At 37.1% G+C, this 23,979-nt stretch overlaps 1 protein-coding gene across 2 annotated transcripts in view; it reads left to right on the top strand.

Annotated features, from left to right (window-relative positions):
* SUCLG2 (succinate-CoA ligase GDP-forming subunit beta) overlaps positions 1-23,979 on the top strand; it is a 101,033-nt gene that overhangs the window by 12,871 nt on the left and 64,183 nt on the right. For both annotated transcript variants that reach the window (XM_015875363.1, XM_015875362.1), the window contains exon 2: positions 6,486-6,627. In XM_015875363.1, coding sequence (XP_015730849.1) covers positions 6,486-6,627 — 142 coding nt within the window. The remainder of the gene's footprint in view (positions 1-6,485; positions 6,628-23,979) is intronic.

Below are 23,979 nucleotides of genomic sequence, written 5' to 3'. Positions count from 1 at the left end.
AATGCTACTAATACTCGTTTATTAACATCCATGCTGCCAGCAAACTAAGTATTCTAGTTTCTTTTCAGTACCTGACGTGGCATAATTCAAGTATATAACATAGTAAAATGTATTGCTCTCTGAACTGGTTTATAGGGAAGCCTGCCACTTAGTTGTATTTTTGATGCTGCTTTTTGTTACGAACTTCTGCTACAACTTTGTCAATTACAGCAGCTGTATGTCAATAAATATAATAAAAGTTTATTTCTTATATTGATGAATGGTATACTGTTTCATTACTGTCATCATGGTGTATCTGTTTCTTTCATATGCGCTTGGAATTGTATTACACAAATCGAATAAACTGGAATGCTGCAGAATGTGATGGGTAAGCAAATGGATTTTTGGCTGGATGCTTCTATTTTATATAAAGTAAGTTATGCACACTTTATAGTTTTGAGACAGGTTGCATCTGAAAGATGCATCTGTAGAGAACCACATTTTTTTTCCCCAGGTAACTTCTTTGTGGTAGAACCATTACAGGGTAGGTCTGTATTTATGAAACTAGATGTTATGTACATTTCTCATATAATCTGCATTCATCCAGAGACTTTGTGTTGGCAGAGCCACTTTATGCTGCAAGGACCTATTATGCTGTGTCACATCAGTGGAGCAGCAGAGGGGAAAATTATTATGCATTTATTTGACCAGCTTTATTTTCAGGTGTTTTTAAGTGGTCCATATTTGTTTCATGTACTTAATAATGTTTTTTCTGCTATGGATGGAAAGGGAATGTTGACTACCACTAAAGTGTGTCTTGCGTTTAACATCGGTGTAATAAAGTCCATTAAGCTAAGTTCATGTAAACAGTGGAGTTGTTCAGATTTTATAGGTGTGCCAAGGGATGTTCAGTTACCCCTGAAATGTGCTGAGTGGTGTTTTTGTTGTTGTTTTTTAATAGTGCTGATTGCATACGGCACTTTCTGAAAGAACAGAGTTCCACCTGTAAAGATTTGCAAAGGTAAAATGTATCTTCAAGGTTACACTTTATTAAAAGGAATTGTCTAAAGGTGATTACTGAACTCAGTGGGGGAAGGTAGTTGTATAGTTAAACATTCATAGCCAATGTATCTTCATGTGGAATTGGGTGTCAGTATTACAACACTTATTGCAACAAATTTTCTTAAGACCGAAAGTTCGTAGTAGTGATCAGCAGTTATTTTCTTGGCCGGATTAACCTCCCTGTCCTTCCTTTCCACTTTGAATAGCTGTGGGGGAGAGTTCAGCATTTCATCCGTGTTTAAGGAAAGTATACAGTGCTTACTAGTCCCCCCTGAGAGGTGGCTTCACCAAGGAAGCAAGAGAATGAAGGAACAAGCTGAGCTGACCTCTCAGTGTGCTGATTCCTAAAAGGAAGAAATACTGGTTAGTTTGATGAAGCTTGCACTACTGATGCTTTTATTAGTGGATACATGGAATGTTATTCCTTAACAGTTTTGCTGGAGTAGTTAACATGCAGCTTGATGACTTTTTGTGGATACATCAGGGTAGTTTCTCATATTTTTTTTTAACAAAGAATGCACATAAAAAGCAAGCACTGCAAAGATATCTCCTGGGTCATCTGACTTAGGGTGTCAGAGTAGTTAATGGTGCATATATATTTAAGGACAAAATTGTCTCTTTGTAATGTTTAATAATTTTATTTAATTTTTTTCCCATGTATTGAAACTGACTTTTGCTGTAAAATGTGCTTGTAGTTCCACACCAGATTAAGGATCCATATAGTTTAGCCTATCTTGTTTTGTTTTTGTTGCTAGCTGAAGAAATGGCAAACCAAGTAGTGGAAGAATCTAATCTGGCTGCTCTCCGAATACATTATTTGTATGCTACTCATAGTATTTTATATAAAATAAACCAAGCCAAGCAGTAGAAAAATAAGAGGTTATGTGGGTTATGTGAACAATCAATTTTTTCTGCTGCAGTAGTCAATAAAGCATTACACTATGAGGCACACTGCCTCATGAAGATGGTCAAGAAAAGATGTTTAACTTCTTCATATGCCTATGTTGCTGATTTTAGTATCACTGTACATATGTCATTGGACTAGATGCATGGTGTCTGTGTATATAAAGTAACGGAACATAAGGCTTGTTGAGAACAAAGAAGTCAACTACTTGTAGCAGTGCTTTTCTGAAAGCCTTGTCTGTCTGTACATATTTGCTCCATATTTTTCTGAGTCTGACTTGGTAGCAGAACTCTTGTAAAGCAGAGAAAGGAAGTGAGAGTAGAAGGGAACCCCAAATGCATATCCTTGGTACTTGTAAAAAGTGCCAAAGAATTCTAGCCAGCAGGAGAAAATGCACTGTGAAACTTGTATTGGATGAAATAATTCTGGCATTGTTTTGCTTCATTTTACTGTTTACTTGAGGACTTAGCTTTCACTTATTTCAGTTCTGGAGTTTTGATGCTGTTGTCAGACACTAAGAAAATGTTATCAGTTGTAAGAGAGCCCTATTCAAGTTTATTAATCTCTTTGATTAGAAATTTAATCTTAAAAAATGTCCTACCAGGAAGAGTTTAATTCCTCTCTAAGACTATTATGGTTATTTAAAATCAAAAGCTATATAAAACCATGAATGTATCTGCTAGGGATGTTTTGCTTATTGTCATGAACTCATTTATTTTTGCTTCTGCTAATGGTTTAAACTAAAGAAAAAACACCCTTTCAGCTTACCTGCCATATATCGTTCTCAAAGAAGAGTTGCTCTCCACCAATACTGTGCACGCAAGACATTAAAAGCTCATGTATAAGCTTTGTTTTTAATTGTAGTAATATAAGGTCTGTTTGAAGTGTTCAGTAGAGCTGTGAATACTTCTGTCCTTTAATTTGGCTTAGTTTGAATTTCTCTTTGTTCCAGTCTGTGAAAACATACCATGTAGATTTTCAGTTCTTTCACATTTGCTCTTTGGAGTGATTTTAAGTGTTCTTATTCTATAGAAATTGTAGCTAACATGCCAAGAAATAAAATGTCATTTAATAAAAGGGGAAACAGATTTAGGAAGATGCATTTTAAATCCTGCTTCCCCTCTTTGGGCTGTTCAGGGCTTGAGGTAAAAAAAAGTTGAGGTGTATTTACAGTAAAAATGAATACACAAGTTTAGTAAAACGTATTTTAAAATTTGTTTTGTTGTTAGAAAAAAATTGTATAAGGATAATAGCAAAGTGACACCTGTAGGTTTTCAAGTCCTTGCAATCTTCTTATACTGGTAAAATATAAAGGCTTTTTAGGGACTTAAGACTCAGCAAAGGCCGCTTACTGCTTGCGGTGTTTTCTCCACAAGCTGCAGTGAAATAATCCCTGTGATGAAGTTTGTACTCCTTGCATTCCAGTGCAACCTTGCCATAAAGAAGCAGATAGAAAGTAGGTATGTCTTAAACTGCTTGAACATAACTGCAGACTCTGGTGGTTGTCTAAAGACTGGACCTGTGTGTATTAGCATTGGCAAACATGACTATGTATTTCTATGTAGGGTGCCTGGAAATTTATGCTGCCCAAGAAACTTACACTGTTTCAAGGCCATCTCAAATTCCTATGATTGCTTGTTGTAAATGTTTATGAGGGGGTCGGGAACTTCATTTGGCAAGGATTTTTCAAGAGTCTTGTGCTGATTCTTTTTATTGCTGTTCCTTTTAAATCTTTCAAACTTTTATTGCAACCAAAACATCTTTGTACTGGGAATTGGTTTGGAGAATCATGTTTACTCACATTTCTAACAGCTTATGGTCACTTTTTTTTGTGCCGCAAGCCTAAAACACATGTTTACAGCTGTTGTGTGTTTTCAAGATACTCTTGAAAGAGCAGTCATCTTCAGATTCAAGGCTTTTGCTTTATTTCATCTCTTTATTTTGTCTGTGCTTCTCAAGACATATGGTGTGTATACTGCAAGGGCTTTAAAGTAATTTTTTCATGATCTGTGCTCTTCAAAGCTTCTAATACAGTCTGTGTCGGTTTCCTCAATATCTTGTACTCTGCTGTGCAATGGTAGGCTGTGCTAACTTGCTTTAGGAAGTCTGTTATTCACAGCCAGGAGTCTGTCTTTTATCAGTACTCTTGGCTGAAAGTCATCTCTTGGCCTTCAGAAGTTGGTCTCCCTAAGCATTGCGTAACACTGAAAGAGACAAAGTTATGTGCTTTCTAACCTTATGTTTGTAGGCTTCTCCTTTATGTGCCAAACTCTGTTTGGCTGGATTTTCTTTGTCACACTCGGGATTGCTTTGCTAATTCTTTGGAACAAATTTTCCTCTCATTACTGGCTAACTGTGGGTTTGCGGCATCAGCTTTTTGTTGAAATTCTCTGTCCTGTTTTAATGAGGTTGGAATTGACTTTCAGGTCCCCTCATGTCTCCTAGTGTTAATCCCTTTGTGGGAATCATCATGAAGCAATAGCTGCTGGAGTCTAACAGAGATCTTAAAATAGGGAAAACAAACTAGAAGTCAACAGTTACGAAAGTGAGCTTAAATTGTAATTTGAAGGTGCTGCATAAATATAATAACACATTGTCTCTGAGTAATGTGGAGGGAATAAAACATGCTGAGGTGCTGGTATGATACCTGGAATTAGACGTAGCCATAGAGCATACTAACAATATGCTGTTGTATCCTTCTAAAATTTATTAACCAAGTTGCACCTAAAAGAACTTAAAATGTGTAATTCTGAGCTTTTTGCAGCTATTTAAGCTGTGTAGGAGTCAGTTTTACAAAGAAAAACAACAACAAAAAAAACCCCAACATGATTATATACAGCAAAGGATGGGTTTTGTGTTGCCTTTATGCATCAGTCTTTTGTGTTATTTTTCAAAGCAAGTAGGAGCAGGCAGAGGTTTGCTTTTGATGCAATGCAATATTTAAAATTCTAGTGTTCTGATAAAGGGTATGCATTATTGAACAACTTTAGCATGGGGGGTTTTGTTTTCACCATAAAGTTACATTAGGATAATATTTTTTATCATGCTGTTAGAGATGAAAGTATTAGTATAGTAAATAGTCCTCTTTGTCTGATGTTTCTGAATATGCAGTCCCAGCTTACACACTGTGCTCCTGAACTTCAGGAGGAACCAAGAGCTGGCTGTGGGCTCTCTGCCAGGAGGACAGCACTTCTCTCCATGTGGGAACAGCATCTTTCTCAGACATAAGCTGTGCTCATACCGTTGCCAGCAATCAGAATAGCAGGATGACTTCTCAGAATAACTTCTCAATTTCTCTTGTTTTTCTAGTTGATGATGTTACTCCTTTGTATTATAGTAGAGAAGCTTGACTGGTCCATGGGGATGACTGAAATACAGTCTGTCTTAGATGTGTTAGGTCTATGTAAATATAAACTCTTTGCTGTGCATATCAGCATATCGTTATCAATAAATGGTATTTTCAGGAGTGTGCTTTTCAATACTTTTTAGGGGGAAAAAAAGTCAGTTAAAGTTTCTTGTGATTAAAAACAATAAAAACTTAAAACTGCATTTAACTCAAATGCTTTTTCAGAGCCAGGCCTGAAGTATTTATTATGCTTGTTACTGACTTGAAACCAACACTGCAGAACTGTAGTAATAACACAATGTTAACAGCTCCTTAATTCTTGTTTTTATCTGCAACTCATTGTGAGTGGAGAAAGAATTCTTTCTATATATCTTTCAGTTAGGGACTTTTGACTTCTGAAGTGTCAACACGAAACATTTTTACTTCCAAGGCAAGCAAATGTGATGTGTGTGCATGTGTACAACTTTGTAATATCTTTGTATTTGTGATAAATATAAACATATATACACACAGAAGCATCTAAGCATGCATGTTGAGAATAGAAGGTATGAATTTTCTAGCTGTTGTTGGCCTTGCTGGCTTCTTCTATAAAACATGCTTGTGACCAACTGAGCACGGGTAATGGACCACTGAAAATATCAGTATTCTGTTTGCTATTACCATGTTTCTGTTTCCTACATCACCATGTAGGCATGGTGATGCTAATTCTCTGGGTTTTTATTTTGTTCTTTCTAGCTGTGCTACAATAGATGCATAGAATAAGTAGAAACAATTTACTAGGAGAAATTAAGTAAAATTTAGTGTAAGTGAAGATTTAGTATGAAACAATGTTTGTGTGGGTTTTTTTTAAGGCAACTTTTTTTTATACAGAATTTCTACAGCTCAGGCTAACAGAAGACAATAAGTGGTTTGCTGGTCTATTTTGAAAATACTAAGTGTAAGACAGTTTAGCTAGCCAAGATCACCCAGGGATCCTTGCATAGCTTAATGTATTATGTAGCGTTCAGAACATTTTGAAGACGTAAGTGCATTTTCTTAACATTTAAGTAAATCAATAACATATTTCAGCTTTCCTCTGAAACAGTGTTGTTTAGTTGCTGGCTTGAGATAACCACAGGGCTGAAGAGCTCAGTTGACTGTCTGATGAACTGTTCTTAATGAGCATTATGTTATTTTCCCCTCTCATTTTTCTAGGCTGTTCAATTAACCCCTAGACGATGGCTGAATCTGCAGGAGTACCAAAGCAAAAAGCTGATGGCAGACCACGGGGTTACAGTTCAGAGATTCTTTGTGGCTGATTCTGCTGATGATGCCCTGGAGGCTGCTCAAAGACTAAGTAAGTTGACTGATAATGGGAGTAATCTGCTTCACCAGATAGCAATCTAAAAAATAAATTGCTTTCTAATAAGTTGTACACAATCTTCAATTTGATGTTTATTGAAATGGTTTGATATATTTTCCAAACCATAAATATTTATTTTATTTATGATCAGCAGTGCTTAACAGCAATATTTTCTCTGAAGTTTATTTCTTAAGGGTAGGCAACATATAGCATGGAGTCTTTACTTGATACTATCTAAGTCATTTTGCCAATTTAGAACAGAGAATTCCCTAGTGAATACATGTTGTACGCTTGATAAAATTTAAGAAACCAAAGTAAACTTGTGGAAAAAGTTGTTTTCCAACATCTACTCTATTAAAAGCAAAAGAGGAAAAAGGTTTTGAACTGTCTATTTTTGAAGGTACTCAGAACTGAGTTGGATACAGTCTGAGTAACTTGTTTTAGCAGATCTTGCTTTGAGTCAGATGGGTTGGACGAGAAATAACCAGAGGAACCTTTTAGCATTGGCTATTCTACCTTTCTTTAAAGGAATAAAATATGCAAGAGAGAATAACATGTTTGTTCACACATACATTATTCTATCTGAGGAAAAGAGAAAAGGTGAGTTGAGTTGATTACCATCACAAAAGGATTTGATAGTGGCCAGAAGTGAAGGTTGTGGTTCCGGAGACAACATCTTCATTTTAGTGTAATTAAAATGAGATTGTGTGAATTTATATAACACCTATCATATCCAAAGTAAATATGTTCAAGTATGTTTTTCACCCATCTCTGGATGTCAAAAAGGTTCTATACTTTTCTGAAGTTAATAACAGTATTTTTTGTAGTTTTCCACTTTTGATTTAACTTCTGTTGAAATGAACATGTTAAAATCAACATGCCAGAGGACAAATGTTATTGTAGTCTAACTGTCTAATAACAGGAAGTTTTTTTTAATGTCCTACTTAATGCACAAGCCACTTAGTTAAATGTATTTCAGTTTTACACACTGGAAAGTAACACAATTTACTGATCTCAGAGATCTCATCAGTCCTCAAGTAGCTGAATAGGATTAGCATAATGGCTTGATAAATCTTTATAATGTCATGAAGGTGATATATTTTTCAGTAATCAAAGCCTTCTTATGTTAACTAGAACATCTGAAAGTATATTTGAAGCGAAAGCATTAAATGGTTTTGTTATGGTCATTTGTCAGTGCAGAGTGAAGAAATGCCGGCACAAAGCAAAGCTTATAAAATTTGAGGGTTTCTTTGTGCACGGACATCTGAGAAAACCAGAAAATGCCCTATGAAGCTATGGCAGCTTTCTTCCACAAATCTTTCGGTGCTTAAGCTCTCTTTTCCATGATTGAGCTCATAAATGGATTAGCCTATCCAATAACTGTAACTATTCTAGATCCCTATAACTATTTGCAGAAATAAATTGCTCCATTAAAGGCAGTAGACCTTTTCTGTTCTATGATGCCAGATTTATTTTAAATAACCCTCTGTAGCTTGGTTGCTTTGCAAATTGCTTTGGTCTATTAAAGGAACCCGTTGAAATTCAAATAATTGAAAAATACGAAAACAAAAAGATATTTGTTAATCAAACTAAGTCAGCCGCATGCTTTTTGGCTGGGATGGCTTGTTAACACCTTAAAAGTTAGAAGTCAAAAGTAGCTTTCCTTTGTTTTTTAGAATTATTTTCAGTCTACGTTACTGTGTGTTAAAGAATTTTAGAGTATGAAAAGTATTTCATGTCAAAATGATTGACACACCCCATTGTCCCACTAAATAATTAAACATCCTCGTAATCATTCTGACACTACACTGTTGTATTTCTAACGTGAATTTGAAAACTAAGAATCAAGAACACATTCTGTTTCTGTTGTTGTACCAAGATTTTATCAAGTTTATCCCCTTTGCAATCCATTTGGCAAATAGTATCTCTATCACTCAGTATTATCTGCATGATGTGATGTGAGCTGTTGTTTTCTGAATATGCGGCTGCCTGGTAAAAGGTTTGAAGCAAACCAGAAGCCTTTAGCTTACCACAGACACAAAATATTCCAAAATAAAATAAGGAATGGAGGTGGTCTTGGGATATTTTTGATAGACTGACATTCTGCAGAGAAGATGATGAAAAGAGAGGCCAATCACCCTTGCTAAGGCCTACTAAAAAATCTGGTATTTTAGGTATCATATGCCTCACTTTCACTTCTGTGAACAGGAAGGGATGTTTGCCAGCAGACTCAAACAGTATTCATACTCAAAAGGTATATTTTTGGGAAGGAAGATTCTTTCTGTAGGCATATTTTCTTGAATACAGAAGGAGCAGGTTTTTTTTTTCTGCTAGATAATTGCAGCATTATGTCACTCATATGGATCTCTGTATGTGGTAGAATGGTGCAAATAAAGGGACAGAAATTCCTGATATTGAAGATTTGACAAAGTGTAAATCTGAGAAATAAGTAAATCTGTGGTTTTCTCAAAAAGAGAAGACTGAGCGGGTTGTATTGCTATAGTGCCTGTAGTCACTGGTTTGTTCTTGTTGGCTTTCCTGTTGATGGAAATGGGAATGGATGGGTTGACACCATTTTTGCTGCTGTCTTCACATGTCAGGAAGGTGTTAAGCCTTTCAAGAACACACGCATTTACTTTTACCTGGCATCAGCAGTTTTGTTGTAGTTTGCTCATTTCTTCTATTGTTCTGTTTTATTCTTGTGTATACTGAATACACTGAATATTAATTTTGGCAGATATATTTTCAAAACTTAACCAACAGTACAAAAGGCAGTCAGTCTACAAGGAATTTTTAATGGAATGAAAGAATTGTTTTTCTTCCTAAGATAAGGATGGCAGATGTGAAGAAAATTAAAATGACATCACTAATATTGACTTCAAAAGAAGTTGAGTACAGTAAGGAATACAGAATTAGATCCCAAGGAATTAATTGCCTTTTACGTGCTAAGCAGTTTTCAGCTTTAAGTCTTGTAAAGAAAGGTAGTATTTGCAGAACATCAGGAAGTGCAGTTACAAATGACTTCATGTTTCATGCTGAATTTCCTAAGTTTTTAGGTGCAAAAGAAAAAGGTGCTGTGCCATTTTGCTGGATCAGTAAGGCATTGCTTGATGTGCCATCTGAAGAAACACAACCTGTAAACAAGTTCTTATAGTTCAAGTACCTCTATTTAATGGAAAACAATGTGAAGTATTTGGAAGCTGAGTGTTTGCTTGAAATGTAAGGCAATCTAGCTGGTCCTGTACTAACTCTCAAGTCTTTTGATCCGATTCTCACTAAATGCAGTTGTACATTCAAAGCGCATTTATCCCGGGAAGGAGTTTCCTTTTTTCACATAGTAACAATATGATGGGGAGAAAAAAAATCCTTGCATCTATGCATGCATACATGCATGTTATTAGGATGTGAGAGTTTTCATTGCTTGCATTGGGCAGATGCACTGTGCAACATTTAGGATCTGTCATTTTCCCTTCCCCACCAAGGGTACTTAAGTCTACTTCAGCTCTTGCACTGTGCTTTATGTTCTGTCTGATGGTGAAGTTGTTAAGGGGAACCATCATTTTAAACCAGTAGGTGGACAAAGCTGAAAGGAATTGTAATTATGCTGGAGGGTGTTACTATGTACTGTCAATTGGCTCTTTGAATCAGTAGAGAACTTACAGAGGGGGTTGAAAATGCTGAGTATCGTAAATGGATGGTAGAAGCTTGGCATGCTTCTGGCATTTCTTTTCCTGATTTTTAACAAAAGCAATAGAGTGCTGCCTGTTGCCACTTAGAGTGTTTCATTACATTTAGGAATCAGTCAGGTGCAGTGTTCACACTCTATCACAGAGAAATGCAATTGGATTGAGTGCAGGGCCTTTGTTCACTCTTTTTTTTTTTTTTTCCTTTTATTTTTTTTTTCCCCTCAAGAAAAATATGAGAACATGTAGTCTCTACATATCCGATTTCAATTATCTTATGCATGACTGAACTCTGCTCTGGAATAAGGCAGGCTTTTTATATCAGGCTAAAGAGGTAAAAGTACTTTATGAAAAACAGAAAGAGGCTTCAGAATCCTCTGCTATGAGATAATTTACCTGTCAACTATTATTCACTGTGTTTTTCACAATGTGGAGATTTCAGTCATGTGATCCTTATTCCTTCCAGTCTCATGCAGGGATTTTTTCCTTAGCTGTGCTTACTTTTAGATGAAGTCTAAATTTGTAGGTGCTGTTTTACATCTCTTACCTCCAAATTCATCTCCAGTACAGGTCAGAAAACCACTTGAAAGCAGTGTACGTGTAGAAGGAATCAAAAACTGGTCCTTACATTGGTAATTTTCCTTATTTCTATAGAAACCATAATCCTACAGTTAACCTATACTTACATGTTATTGTGTGGTTCACTGTGTAGTAATAGTTTTTCACCTGTGCATTACATTTCATTTCTCCAAAAGCCACGGTGCACTTAATGATTTTAAACAGTTATGTTTTTAAAGCCCCCTGGATTATACTTTTTTGCATCTGGTGAACACTCACATGTTGCTGAAACAAGCTGTGTGCAGCAGCTTGGCTTGCTGTTATGGACTTGCTCTCCCAAAAGTCCTCTTACATTCTCTGACAGCTTTTATTAAAGTTCATTGTACTTAAGTTATGTCTTTGTAGAACTATCCTTTCAGACAAGATGATGCTGTAAGTTATTGACTAATATGATTCTATTCTCAAATGGGGTAAGTGTTTAGAAAACAGACTTCAATATTTAATAGAAAGCTAGTGGTGGTTGAGTTTATTCTGGACAATATTATTGAGAACATCTCCTGCATTTAGCAATCCAGTTAGTGGATTAGCACCCAGATAATGGATTTTGCCTAGTCTAGGTGGTGAAATCCAATACTAAATGATCCCTGCATTTTGCTATGAATTTATATTATGAAATACCTGTATTTGCCCTGTTACTCCCAGTCTTCTCTTGGTAGATGCCTCTTGGGCGCAGTTTATGTATTTTGTCATCCATTTCAATGCTCCAGAGAATTTGCTGTGGTCTGTGGTTTTGTTATCTGTCCCTTTTCCGTTTTCCCATCCTTTTCTTAGAGCCTTTTCCTTGTTGTATCCCTTTTGTCTCTTCATATTGGGATCTCGCTTTTCCTCTTTTTGTTGTGCAGAAGTCTGCCATATAATATCTTGCTTACAACGAATTAATGCAACAGCTGCATTCTGCTGAAAGGCATTGTGTATTTTGAGTACACTCACTATTCTGTTTTCCTAAAGTCTTTTGCTGAAACCACCATTTATTTAACAGACAGTTGGGAAATGAATGTTTGTGCGTATGATCACAAATTAAGTAAAGATCACTAGCACTTCTAATAATATTTCTCTCTCTATTGGTTCACGTTGAAAATAGTATTTCTCTCTCTATTGGTTCACATTGAAATGGTTTGATTTTTGTCAGAATATTTTTTCCAAGTTTAGTTGTGCTGACAACATTAAAAATCTTACTCATGTCTGAAAGTGATGCAAATAACAAACTAGTGTGTGTGCGTGGGATCCATTATGACTGCTCTGTCAGTGATCCAGTTCGCTCACCGTGTCTGCTGGATGAGGAAATCCAGGAGGATCAGAGGACCCTTTTCCTGGATGTGAGCCCTAAATACCATTGCTGCCTCCTCTTCCCGTGTTGTGATTGGTTTGTTTATGAATTTTGTAATTCCTACTTGTTCTCTCTGCTCCCCACCTGCTGAGTTCTGTGCAATGAAACTATTTCACAGAGGCTGCTGAGAAGGGCCAAAATGTTAAGCCCTGCGATGTTTAAGCAATGTAATGTCCTTGGTAAGCACTACAAGGGCTCCCTCACTTGGCTTTATGCGTGCTAGAGCAGCAGCCCCAAACACCTGTGTGGAGATGGGCAGCTGTCCAACAGCATGTGCACTTGTTGGTAACGGCCACACGTATTGTGTCCTGTGTGCCAGAAACACTGACAAAGCTGTTCCAGCTTTCCTAACTGCAAATATGGGTTTTGTTCTTTTTGAAGCAAAATAAGTGAAAGTATGTTGTCCAAGTTGATCAGCGTGTATTGAAGTGTTTCAAGTCGAGCCTATTGGATCCAACGTAAGTTATAAATTTCAGCATTTTTAATAGTTTAGAGATGAAAATTCTTCAAGGGACCCTGAGTCTGGTGAAAACATACTGGAATAGTTAATTTCCAGTGCATGTTTGTGAAAAACAAATGTGTTTTGTTTGTCTTACCTGCTTCTTTTGTTGGAAAATTACATGCTGAATATAAGTCGGTAAATGCAAGCTGGGGACTGCCTACAGTTGTTGGGTATTTTACAACTATTCTTTGTCGTCAAATGTCTTCATATTTAATAGATTTATAGTAATATGAGTAATGGCTTGGGGGCTAACAAATCAAAATCTCATTTCAGATGTTTGACACTAATGTTGTTCTGACTTATTGTTCCCTGCGTTGGATATTTTGATCAAATTACCAAAATAGCTACTTGAAAGTAAGAACTTGAAGGAGAAAAAAAAGGCTCTAGAAATGGGGTACTGAATTTCATATTTAAAGCATGGCAGAGAAAGCAGTCACTTATAGATTTCTGTTGAGTTAAATGTATTAGTGGATTTTTGTTTATAAAAGGAGGAAATGGCAGAAGCCATAGATGAGAATTTGAAGGGGTGGTATAAAGTGCAGCGTGTCACAAGGAAGGTACAAAATGAGTGCTGGTGTTTATTCCGGGTTGGTCACACCGTATTTCACAGTTCTTCAAGGTAGTTTTGCAGCCGCAGAACAATAACCAGATGTGTAATCAGGAAGCAGCTGCATGAAATTCTCATTTTTCCTAGTGCATAAGATCAGAACCATTAGATGTGCTTTATGTATAAGATCGGAAAAAATAAACATTTTTTTCTCTGCAAAGGAGAGTGATTGCTCCTATGCTCTCTAGATGCCCATCTGCTTTAAAATGTTTGGGGTTGATTACTGAAACCAAATTTTGTTGCTCCTTGCTTGCTTGCTCTGGAAATGTGATAAAGCATTTGTGTTGTTTTTAATTTATAAAGCTCTGTTGTAAAAAATCCATCTGTGACACCAAATAGCCATTTTTCAAACCCACCTGTGTCTGTAGTGGATACTTTTATCCAAATACCACAGTGTATCCCCTCCTGGGCCTGTCTGCTTCTGATGGAAGATGAATGAATATGCTGGATTTTTGGTTTTGTTTGTTGTTTTGTTAGGATTCTGCCATCACCGACTGCATTGCTGAGTACATTTCAAGGTAGAAAGGAATACAAACCTTTCATGTGATATCAAGTATACGCTACTGAAAGAAATGCCAGCTTAGCTTAATGACCGTTTAGTTGTCATTAGTGTTTTAACAAAGCATACTACTCAAATAATGTTGTCCAGAAGCCATATGTGATTTTTACTTCCTTGAGAATTCTCTCACTTCCTATGAAGCCTGATTAATTTTTTAAATAAATATCAATGTTGATATTAATTATATCTCAGCACATTTTGATAACAAACACTGCCAATGCTATTGGTTAAACTTGTGATGGAAAGATCTGCTTCTCAGCTGGCAGCTTGCAGTTTGCCCTCTCTGGGGCTCATTACCACGGCTGCATTGTGTTGTGATCTTTGGGGTGACCTTGATCAGAGGAATTGCAATTCTTCTGCTTACATGGAACAAACTCTCAGCAGGAGACATGTTTCAAGTATTAATTTTGCAATATTGGTTAGAAACTGGAAATGAGATGACAGCGTTCCTCAGATTGATGGCTGCGTGACGGTATTTAATCCCACGCAGAAGAATGTAAAATATGTAATTGATACTTATGTCTGTAAAAATGTTTCATTTTTACTTTAAGCTTTTCTAATGGGAATACAAGTAGTAAAATTATGTTGAATTAGTATATAATTTAAGACGAAAATGATGACTGCCTGGAGACGAGAATGGTTTACAATTAATCCTTTTTTATAGCATCTCTTAGGTCCTCAGTGGCAAAGCTTTTTCGTGTGGTCAGCAGTTTGATAGTAGTTGCTTGGGTGAAATAGCTTATTTATTCCTTCCTCCATACTGTGGATGCTTTTATGTTTGAAACTGATTTTATTTGAGGCTGCAGTTTCATCTGCAAGGGGGCAAAGATGACAGTAGGTCTGATATTGTCTCATCATTAACTGGTATCCTGGGTACTTGCAGAGACTCTTCCTTTTGTAATCAGAGCCCAGAGGAGGGACATACTAAGGAGCAGGAGGAACCGGGCCAAATGTAGTGAGAATTAAACTGAGGAACTTTGCAAAGAGTAAAGTTTGAGTAGTTATTCTTTCAAATCAATGATTAACATTGTGCTGAAAAAAACAGCTCTTGCTCAGATGCTTTTCTTTAACTGAATTCTGAAGTGTTGCTCCATTTATTTATTTTCTACTATTTTTTGTGCTGAGTGTTCTGAGGAACTGTTCTGGTTATTGCCCTACTTGAATGCCTTTGTCATTTCCCTGCTCTCCACCAGCATCCCGTAGTTGACAGAATGTAGCAGGAAAGAACAGTAGTTAGATAATCACTTTCAGCATGCAAGTTGAAGTAGCAGCATCTTTTAAGCCAGTTGTTTCTGTTAAATATGTCAGTCCTTATGGAATAGGTGCTGTTTTAGGAGGGTCTGTGATTGATGAATAAGAATATTAACCTGTTTGATTGCTATATGAATAGGTGGTTTATGAAACAAGACAGAAATCTCTGTCACAGCTGACCTTGCAAGCTGCACAATGCTCAGAGGGCTCAAAATAAGCACCAGAAACATTGTCTGGGATCTCCTTTCCCTCCCTTCCTTCCCTAGCCTCCTTTGACCTATGGAGTAAGCTGAAGCATTATTTTGCAAAGGTTAGTATGACTTGCAAGAGCTTATTTTCATCCTTGAAGATGGAAGGAGTTTACAATCTGATATTCTGAATACATCCAGCAATTGAGAAGTACAACCATTAAGGGGCTGTGATATTTTCTGTGCAGATAATCTCAACCAAAGGTGGTAGGGCAGTTTTTTGAAGCTGAGGATGATCTGACATCATTAATCTGCTGCCTCCTATTTGAGAAAGTGCTGTGAATTTAAAATATGTTTATCTACATCCCTTCCAATATTTGCTGTTTCAGAAAAGTAAAACGTTTAAACACACTCATGAAAACGTAATGTGTCTTTGTAACTCTGCTGAATTCAGTTGGGAGATGCTATCTAACTTCATGTACCATGGTGTATTTTAAATGAAGCATTAATTCTCAAGAGTATTGTCATGAAAAACACTTAGTTCCAGAAGTTAGCTGTGCTATTATTTAAGTGATATTTGTTTTCTTACTAAAATTCCGAGTTGACCGTGTGCTGTACTGTCCCCTGTCCTGCTGTTCAAGTCAGCTATTGTTTCTTGCATCATAGTGAAGGAGAACATTTTTCTTGCACCTCCCTTGGGCTCAATTGTACTGCTCACCTGAGTAAGATAAATAGGGCCAAACTTCATGCTATAAATCTTCAATATGTTTATTGTTCTAAATGCTTAAGAATAACTCTGGATTTTTTGCAGGGAGAGGAAAGTAAGGCAACCTCAAGAAGTTTACAGTATAAATAGTAAATGATATAAATGGTGAAAGAGAAATGAGGAGGAAGAGGAGGTGGTAGATGGCAAGAAGGAAATGTTACAATGGTGTAACTATGGTGCATATGCAGAATTATTTTGGAAGATTTGGGGAGGAAAAAGTCAGATGCTTGAAATGTTCTGTGAGAAGTGAGATTTTTGAGCTTGAAGCATCATTTCATTGCTTAGTGTATATGAGGAGTTCTAACAGTTTCTCATGAATGATCTGTTAATACTATTTCATTCTATGCTCTTTTTTGGGGGGGTTGGAAGGAGAAAAATCTCTCACTTAGCCCCATCCTAAGTCTACTCAAGTCACTGGGAAAACTGTTCATTACTTTCCTGTGCTTCCCTTCACTCCCTGCCAAATATCAGCCCTTCATCCCTGCAGGTGTTCACCTGTGTGTTTGAGCAGCAGCCTTCTTCATCTCATTGCCTGTCAGGTGTGTGAGCATTGTGCTCCACTGAAGATTGTTGTCATAACAATCCAGATTCTGCATCTGCTTGTCCAACATCCACTTTTGTGCCTGTTACCTCAGAGGGATCTTCTATGCTGGGGTTCTGGTGGGGTTTTTGTTGTTGTTGGTTTTTAAAGCTCATTAAAGCTTGAATTTTCTTTTGGCTACTTGCTTCTCCACATCTTACCTGTGGTATAATGCAGCTTTTGTTTTATATGTGGTTGGGATGAAAGTGGAACAAGAGAGACTTGAGACAGATTACTGCAAATTTAACTGACAAAAAAAAATTAAAAAAAAAAATTTAAAAAAATAGTTGCTTATACAAATTTTCCCTATAAATAAAGTCTCATGTCTCTTACCATAAAGTAATCTGCCATTTAAATGCAGCACTTAACTTGTATTATAAATAGCTTTGAGTGGCAGTCTTATCTGAAGTCCATATGCAGATAGTATTTATTTAAATAATTGTTTCTTTATAAGAAATTGTGTGCTTAAAGATCCTTTCTTAGGGAAAAGTCACTTTGCAGTTTTGGGATGAAAACCATTTCATGTCTCTCCATTTTGCATGTTGTTCAGTTCACAAAAAAGGCTCTTGCCTCTTCTGAGTTTATTCAGCTTTGTGGCTGTTGTAACAATCAGAGTGTTACGGATTCTGATTTATGGCTGTTTTTACACTTTTTGACATCTACCATCCTGTAAATAGTGATACATACATACACACTTCCACAGAGTGCATGAAGTATTCCTTCAGAAAGGAATGAGCTACTAAAGAAAGGGAGTAAATGGGTCAGCTTAAATACTAGAGAGAGACTCTGAATGGCTAGGATCATAGTCCACAGTCATGAAGATGGTGTTTAGATGTGGTTCTCTGCTGACAAGGTTAATATGGGTCTCTTTGCAAACATAGGTTTCTGCTTATTCCAGTTTCAGTGTTTTGATTTTTCCCTTTATGTATGAGTAATTGAGAAAGCTGCAGTTTGGAATTTGATACAACTGCTCCCTTGTTGTGATGCCAGGACTATGTGATTTCATTAAAACATGCAGAATGCAGGTTCCAGGCATATACATACTTGCAGTGTCTCCCCAGAGCTCATCTTGCAGTGAGCCTAAATGGAACTGAGCAGTGCTGATTTCTACATTGTGTTGAGATGCATCTTTCCTTGTAAATGCTGAGTGCCAGACGAGACGCTAAAACTCCCAGGTGCCTTTACATTTTTTTATGTAGACTTATTCAATAGTAGAAAACCTGGAAAACTCAAAGTCTTAAGTATAAATGTAGTATATAGTTGTATCTGTGGTGCGGAGGTAAGGAGTGATTGGAACTTGGTGTAGAAATTGTAAGCTGCTTGAACTGGTGTGTAGGATGCTTGCCTTATCTCACAGGACCAAGGAGTGTCTGCATGGGATGGTTTAATGAATGAGGAAGGCAAAGAAAGCTTCTAAATATCCAGTTCAACACTAATTATGAGGCTTGCTAAAGTGCCTACTGTATGTAAGTGCCCATGGCCTTCTAACTGTCTTTTAATAGATTAGAAAGAGCCTTTTTCACTACTAAATTTGGTTGTCTTATGCATCCTTCTTTCTGCAGGATTTAAAGAGGTAATCATATAGCTTAAGGAGAGTCACAGTTTGTATTCTTTGGATGTAAACTTATCAATGGTTGGCCTCACTACATACTGTTTGGTCCCAATTACACCGCATTTGGTATGCTATCCACCCACTGTTCTGAATAAATCCCGTGTGACAAATCAAATGCTGAATTGATTCAAGCAAAATGCTTGGGCAAAGCTGTTTAAGCCTTCCCAAGTCCGTGGAAGAAGACTGATTAGAAGGCTGGAGCAACCATGGGAGACAGTGGATGGCTGCACTCTGCAGAGCCTGCAAGGGGCATGAGCTGCTCGTGCTCCCTGTGGGAAGTCTTGAGCCCATCCAAAGCTTTCCTGGAGCGTCAGGATCAGCTCAACACATTGTGAGCTCAGCTTCCTTTCAGACACTACAGAATGCGTGCAGTCTCATTACCAGTGATACCTGTAGATGTTAGGGAACCTTTTCTTATTTTCTGCCTATGTCAGCGCTTCATGCTGAAATTCAAATGTAATTACAAAGGAATTAATTCCCACCTTCAGTAATCCTGGTGATGCAGTGAGTTAAAATGCATATTTAATCATCAATTAGTATGCAAAATATTTCTCATTGAATGATTAACTGCTGTTTTGGAAGGAGATAACAAATGGCATGGTCACCTGCTGGATTAAGGGGCTCGCAATGTTAGTTAGTATGGAGAGGATCCAAGATTTTAGTTATGTGGTTTATCTCTGAGGACTGTGAGAAAGTGAGTGAGACACTTATAGTTACTGTATTTTCTTGGCTTTATATATATCTGTCTCTATATAAAATGCGTTTTCTCCTTGCCTTTGAACAAGATTTTGAGCAGCCTAGGTTGACTAAGTCACCTACCAAACAGGACTGCTGCTTTCCTGCAGTTCAGCTTCTGGAACTCCAGCAGGCTCCCAAGGTACGTGCACTCTTCCTCAGGAGACCAATTTAGGGGACTTTTAGCCCCAATTTTTTTTAAGTTTACTATGAAACCACAGTCAGTGCACTGAGAACATTCCTTACGTGAAAGTACTTTTTGCCAGAACAAAAACACAGTTTCTTTTGTATATAAACAAAGAAATAGGCTTATGTGGGAGAGTGAAGGATCTTACAGAAAGTATTGTCCTATTTTTTTTTTTTTTTCTTATAACTTCAGTTCAACAGGGAAAATCAATTTTTGGTTCTTCAGCTGCAAAGAAAGATCAAAAGGCAGAATTGACAGCCTAAACAAAGGGTGAGGTGGGACGGGCTGCTGGCACTCCTGTTCCCTGGTGTGCTCCATGCAGGCACTTTTCCAAGCAGAGTACATTTACAGAAGAATCAAGTAGTGGGTTTTTTCTGTATTTTTTTTTTTTCATCTGATTTAATAGTGTGGGGAGTAAAAAAACAAAAAAACCAAAAACAAACAAAAACACAAAAAACTTGAATATAAATGTTTAAAAAAAAAAGAAAAAAAAGGCTTATATTAATTTTATGGACTTCTGTTGCTGATGACGGCAGTGGTTCTCAGATATACCAGGGTTCTCATTGCAGAATACTTACATTATAAAGAATTATCATTGATTGTACTTCTCTAGAATCCTTTTTTTAAGGGTAGTATATAATGCATTTGATATTCAGGCCCACGCACAGCTAGGCTACTCTTACTCTTGCTTAAATGCTTGGCTGGATGCATATTTGAATCATCATATAAAAGCTAATTTCAGTCACTGTGTTGGGAAGCTTTATGGAGATTGGCTTTTCTGCTTTGTATTCAATCATATTTTTATCTTTAATAATAAAACGTGATTTATTCTTAGAGGCACATATTTACAAGAGGAGGACATTAAATTGTCAACAGGAAAAACAGAAAAGGGAAGAGTGTGAAAACTTTAAAAGCCCCAAACTGAGAAACAACTTTGAAGGCATTCCTTTAATAAAATGTATTATTTTCTGCATAAATTAAACAAACAGGCATGATAAGTTTAGCTCAGTTGGGAAAGCAAATCTGTTAACACTGCGCAATACTGCAGCTAATTGTTTGCTTTCATTTCTGTTTTGTACACAGAGGGGTCTAGAGGCACAATTGGCCCCTGTGGCTGTAGGAGCCTTGGGACTGTAAGGCACATGCTTAACTGCATGTGGCTGCATTGCTTTGTTGGGTGGAGAATGATAGAAGTGATGCTTGACTTTAGTGTGTTTCCACCTTTTGCAGTGGATTGTTGTATAGACAATACTAATCTTGCCATATAATATATTAATACAGTGGATACTATAAGCATAATAAATAGGCGGCATCTGACTTGAGATGCATCTTTGCAGGGAAATACTTTTTCTAATGTATTTTTTGTGTCCATATGTTTGTGTCTTTACCCATGCAGCCAGAAGGTGTTTACATTTGGGGCTCTGTGCTTTGGCGTGTCTTGGCATGGTAAAGGTGCAGAGAACTGTCTACAGAATGTTCATTTCAGATACAGATGGTCTGGAGTTTCAGAAACAACAGTATTGTCTGGCAGTTCTGGGTCATTTTGGAGTCCAGGGTTGTCAGGGCAGGGTACTCTGCACTGTAGCATCTGAAAAACAGAACCTTCATATAAAAGGCTTCCAAATGGTTGCCAGAGATTGAATGATATATAATGCTTAGCCTGTGATTTTATTTTATATTTTTTGATCCAGGCTTCCTCAAGCACTGAGAAGCTCCATGTCCTCCTTCATCAAATCAGATGTACTTGAGGAGAGCTTTGAGAGCAAACCCACAGACCTTAATTTTGGATGTCTGTGTGATAGCTTTGCAAGGCTGAGGTCAATAAGTGATAAGAGTTTGACTGTGTGTTTGATCTGCATAGACTTTGAGCCACTTTAAACTACTTGTAGCTCGCATACTGCAGAATTAAATCTTAATTTTTGATGGCTGTTCTGAATTAGGTGACTGATAAGAAGCCAAGTTGAGGAATGGTAATAGTAATAAAACGTGCATGTTCTTCTAACTGCCCGTCTGCAGGATTTCTCTTCCTTTGTTTGTTCATTGACTTGTGTAACAGAATAGGTCCTTGGAGACGTTGACAGGAGGCTGCCAGCTCTGCCCACTCAGTGTGTGGTGTCAGGGGATGTATCTCAGTGCCACTTCACTGCGTGGACAGAAGTTTGTGTAGCTCTGCTGAAAATATTCTGCTCTTGATTTTTCATTTTATTTGTTGTTCTGTTTCTTCTTTCTTTAGGCTAAGACAGCTGAGAGCTTCATGAAAAGTTTACTGCATGAAGCACGCCTCACTAACCTGGATGGCCAAGGTTAGAGCCTCAGGTGTCTTGTTCTCTTTCCATCAACACCTTTCTCTGCAGTGCTGGCTGAGGCTTTTCTTTAGAGCTGTGTTGTGCAGAGCTATGAAATATTCTACTCCTAGAGGAAATTACTTGATTTCTCAAGACGATTCAGGTTCTTCACTCTGATATTCCTCTCTTGCTTCCACGTTTCTTGTCCCTCTGCCATTTTCTTAGGTTACAAGCATGCAGATTGCCCTTGATCCTGGGCAAGGCACACCTCTATGCCTTGTTCTGGCATCTTCTCATTTGGCCTTTGGGATACCATACAGGTTGCCTTGGAGGGTTTTACACAGGCCATAATTCTGTGACCCACCAGGGTTTTGTTTAAGTCGGTTTTCTTTATAATAATGTTTCCCATGCTGAAACCCAGGAAACTGTTGTTATTTTAACTTTGCTGCAGATGAGCAGGACCCAACAGCAATTTAATTGCTGCTGCTGGAAAGTTCCTTTGGCAGATGCATACTTAGTTCTGCAAGCATCAGCTGAGGTAATATCAGAAAAGCAGGTTGTGTTAGTCAATTGAAAGAAAGGACGTGATTGTAGATGTTCAGCTTCAGATCAGTGGTGTAATAAAGTAAAAGAAAATTACTTGTATGTTATCTGATTTCATTTCTCATGTACCCAATATGCTTGCCTTTAAAACTAGTCCAGAGGCTGTGTGTCCAATTTGCTTTGAAGAAAAACATTGGAATGGCTACGTTTGTGACAGATTTGAAAAAGGCTTCCCTTGTGAAACAATAGAAATGAATATATAAAAGGGGGGAAAATAGAAAAGGAAGAGCTAAGAAAGGAAATGAGGACTAGCTTAGATGCATTTGTTTAGGATGTGTGTGTGAGGTAACGTTTCTTGCATGGTGAAGTTGGAAAGAGTTTGATTAATAATTACTTTTATAAATGAAATCAATTACTGATCTTAAAAAATGTCACTTTGGGATGAATGACTGTACAACTAGGCCTACTTTTTTGATAACAATGTTTTGTCAGTAATTCGGCAAGTAAAATGCTGCCTTTCAGCATTTCTTAGTAGTTAAAACATTATCGATGTTTATAATACATAATTAAGATACGATGAGCAACTTTTTATACTACCTTGTTCATTGCTAAAAAATATATGCATATGTGAGAAAGTTGATGCCTTCATTCAGACTTGCATGTATTTTCTCGAGTAATACATGATATTTCAGCTTAAATACACATGGAATACTGAAAAACCATTCTGAAGAGCAAGATGGATTGCTCTGACTGTGGCTGGGGTTGTGTATCTTTAAAGAAAAGCTGTAGCTCTTCTCTGACAAAGAAATATCTGTGGGGTGTTGTCTTGCACCAAAGCGGTTGCTGTATTTTTCACAGTATGGCATGTCACGTCCTTACACTGATAAAATCATGTAGGCCATGTTGCAGGCTGTAGAAAACCTAAAGCAAATACCAACATGAAATGCCCAATAGCATACCAAGGAAGGAAAATGTGAGCAGTGGACCATGGGATTTGACTTGCCTCCTGGTACAGATGTTGGCTTCAAATGCGTCAACTGCTATGTGTGCCTTTCCAGGAAAAAAGATCCCAGCTCCAGGGCTCAGTTTTCTGTGTATCCAATGATGTGTCTACCAGATCAGGGATTTAAACCAGGTTGACTTTAATGCAGAAGTTGAAGTATTCTCAATGGGAGGACGAAGACATCACTCAAAAATAAGCTTTGTCCTGAAGTAACATTCAAGTTCTTTAAATGTGACGTGTTGCTTAGATGTAAGTGTAGGCTTGCCGTTTCCATTTCATAACTAAGCAAGGAAATACAGTATGTCTGGCTTGATGCAGTTTGGTGAGATATATTAGAGCTACTTACTTGGAACATGCTTGTGGATTTGGGGGGATGATCGTTATGCCTTCAAGAGATATTGCTGAGCATCTGTACTCTCTTTTAATAGCTAAAATTATAAGGTGTGTTTATGCAAAATATTGTATGTAAGCTTGTGTACGTATAGAAGATACCCATTTTTAAATGATGCCAGACCTGTGAAGTACTTAGGTATCTTTTTTGTGAAGTACTTTTTGTTTATATTAGTATTAATGAAGGATAGAGGCTTGACATTAATTGAATATTTCTGTATTATGCAAACAGTTAAAACTGAAATCATTTCAAATAAAATACTCAATGAAGAGCAAGCTTTTTTTCCCTCTTTTGTCCCTTCAATCACCATACTTTCTGTATTCTGTACTATAAAGTGTGAAAATTCTAAGATTTTATGTTAATGACATCTTTATGCTAGTAGGTCTATATGTGTATGTGTATAAAAATATATATAAAGCATGAACATACATATAAAAGTAGCACAAAGATTTTTAGGGGAAAATAATCCTGTGAATATGAATGTGCAGTGATGCTGCATTGTATTCTCT

The sequence above is a fragment of the Coturnix japonica genome, chromosome 12 (genome assembly GCF_001577835.2).
Source record: "Coturnix japonica isolate 7356 chromosome 12, Coturnix japonica 2.1, whole genome shotgun sequence".
NCBI lineage: Eukaryota > Metazoa > Chordata > Aves > Galliformes > Phasianidae > Coturnix > Coturnix japonica.
The sequence above is the reverse complement of the archived record's forward strand: the minus strand, read 5'-3'. Positions and strand labels throughout refer to the sequence as shown.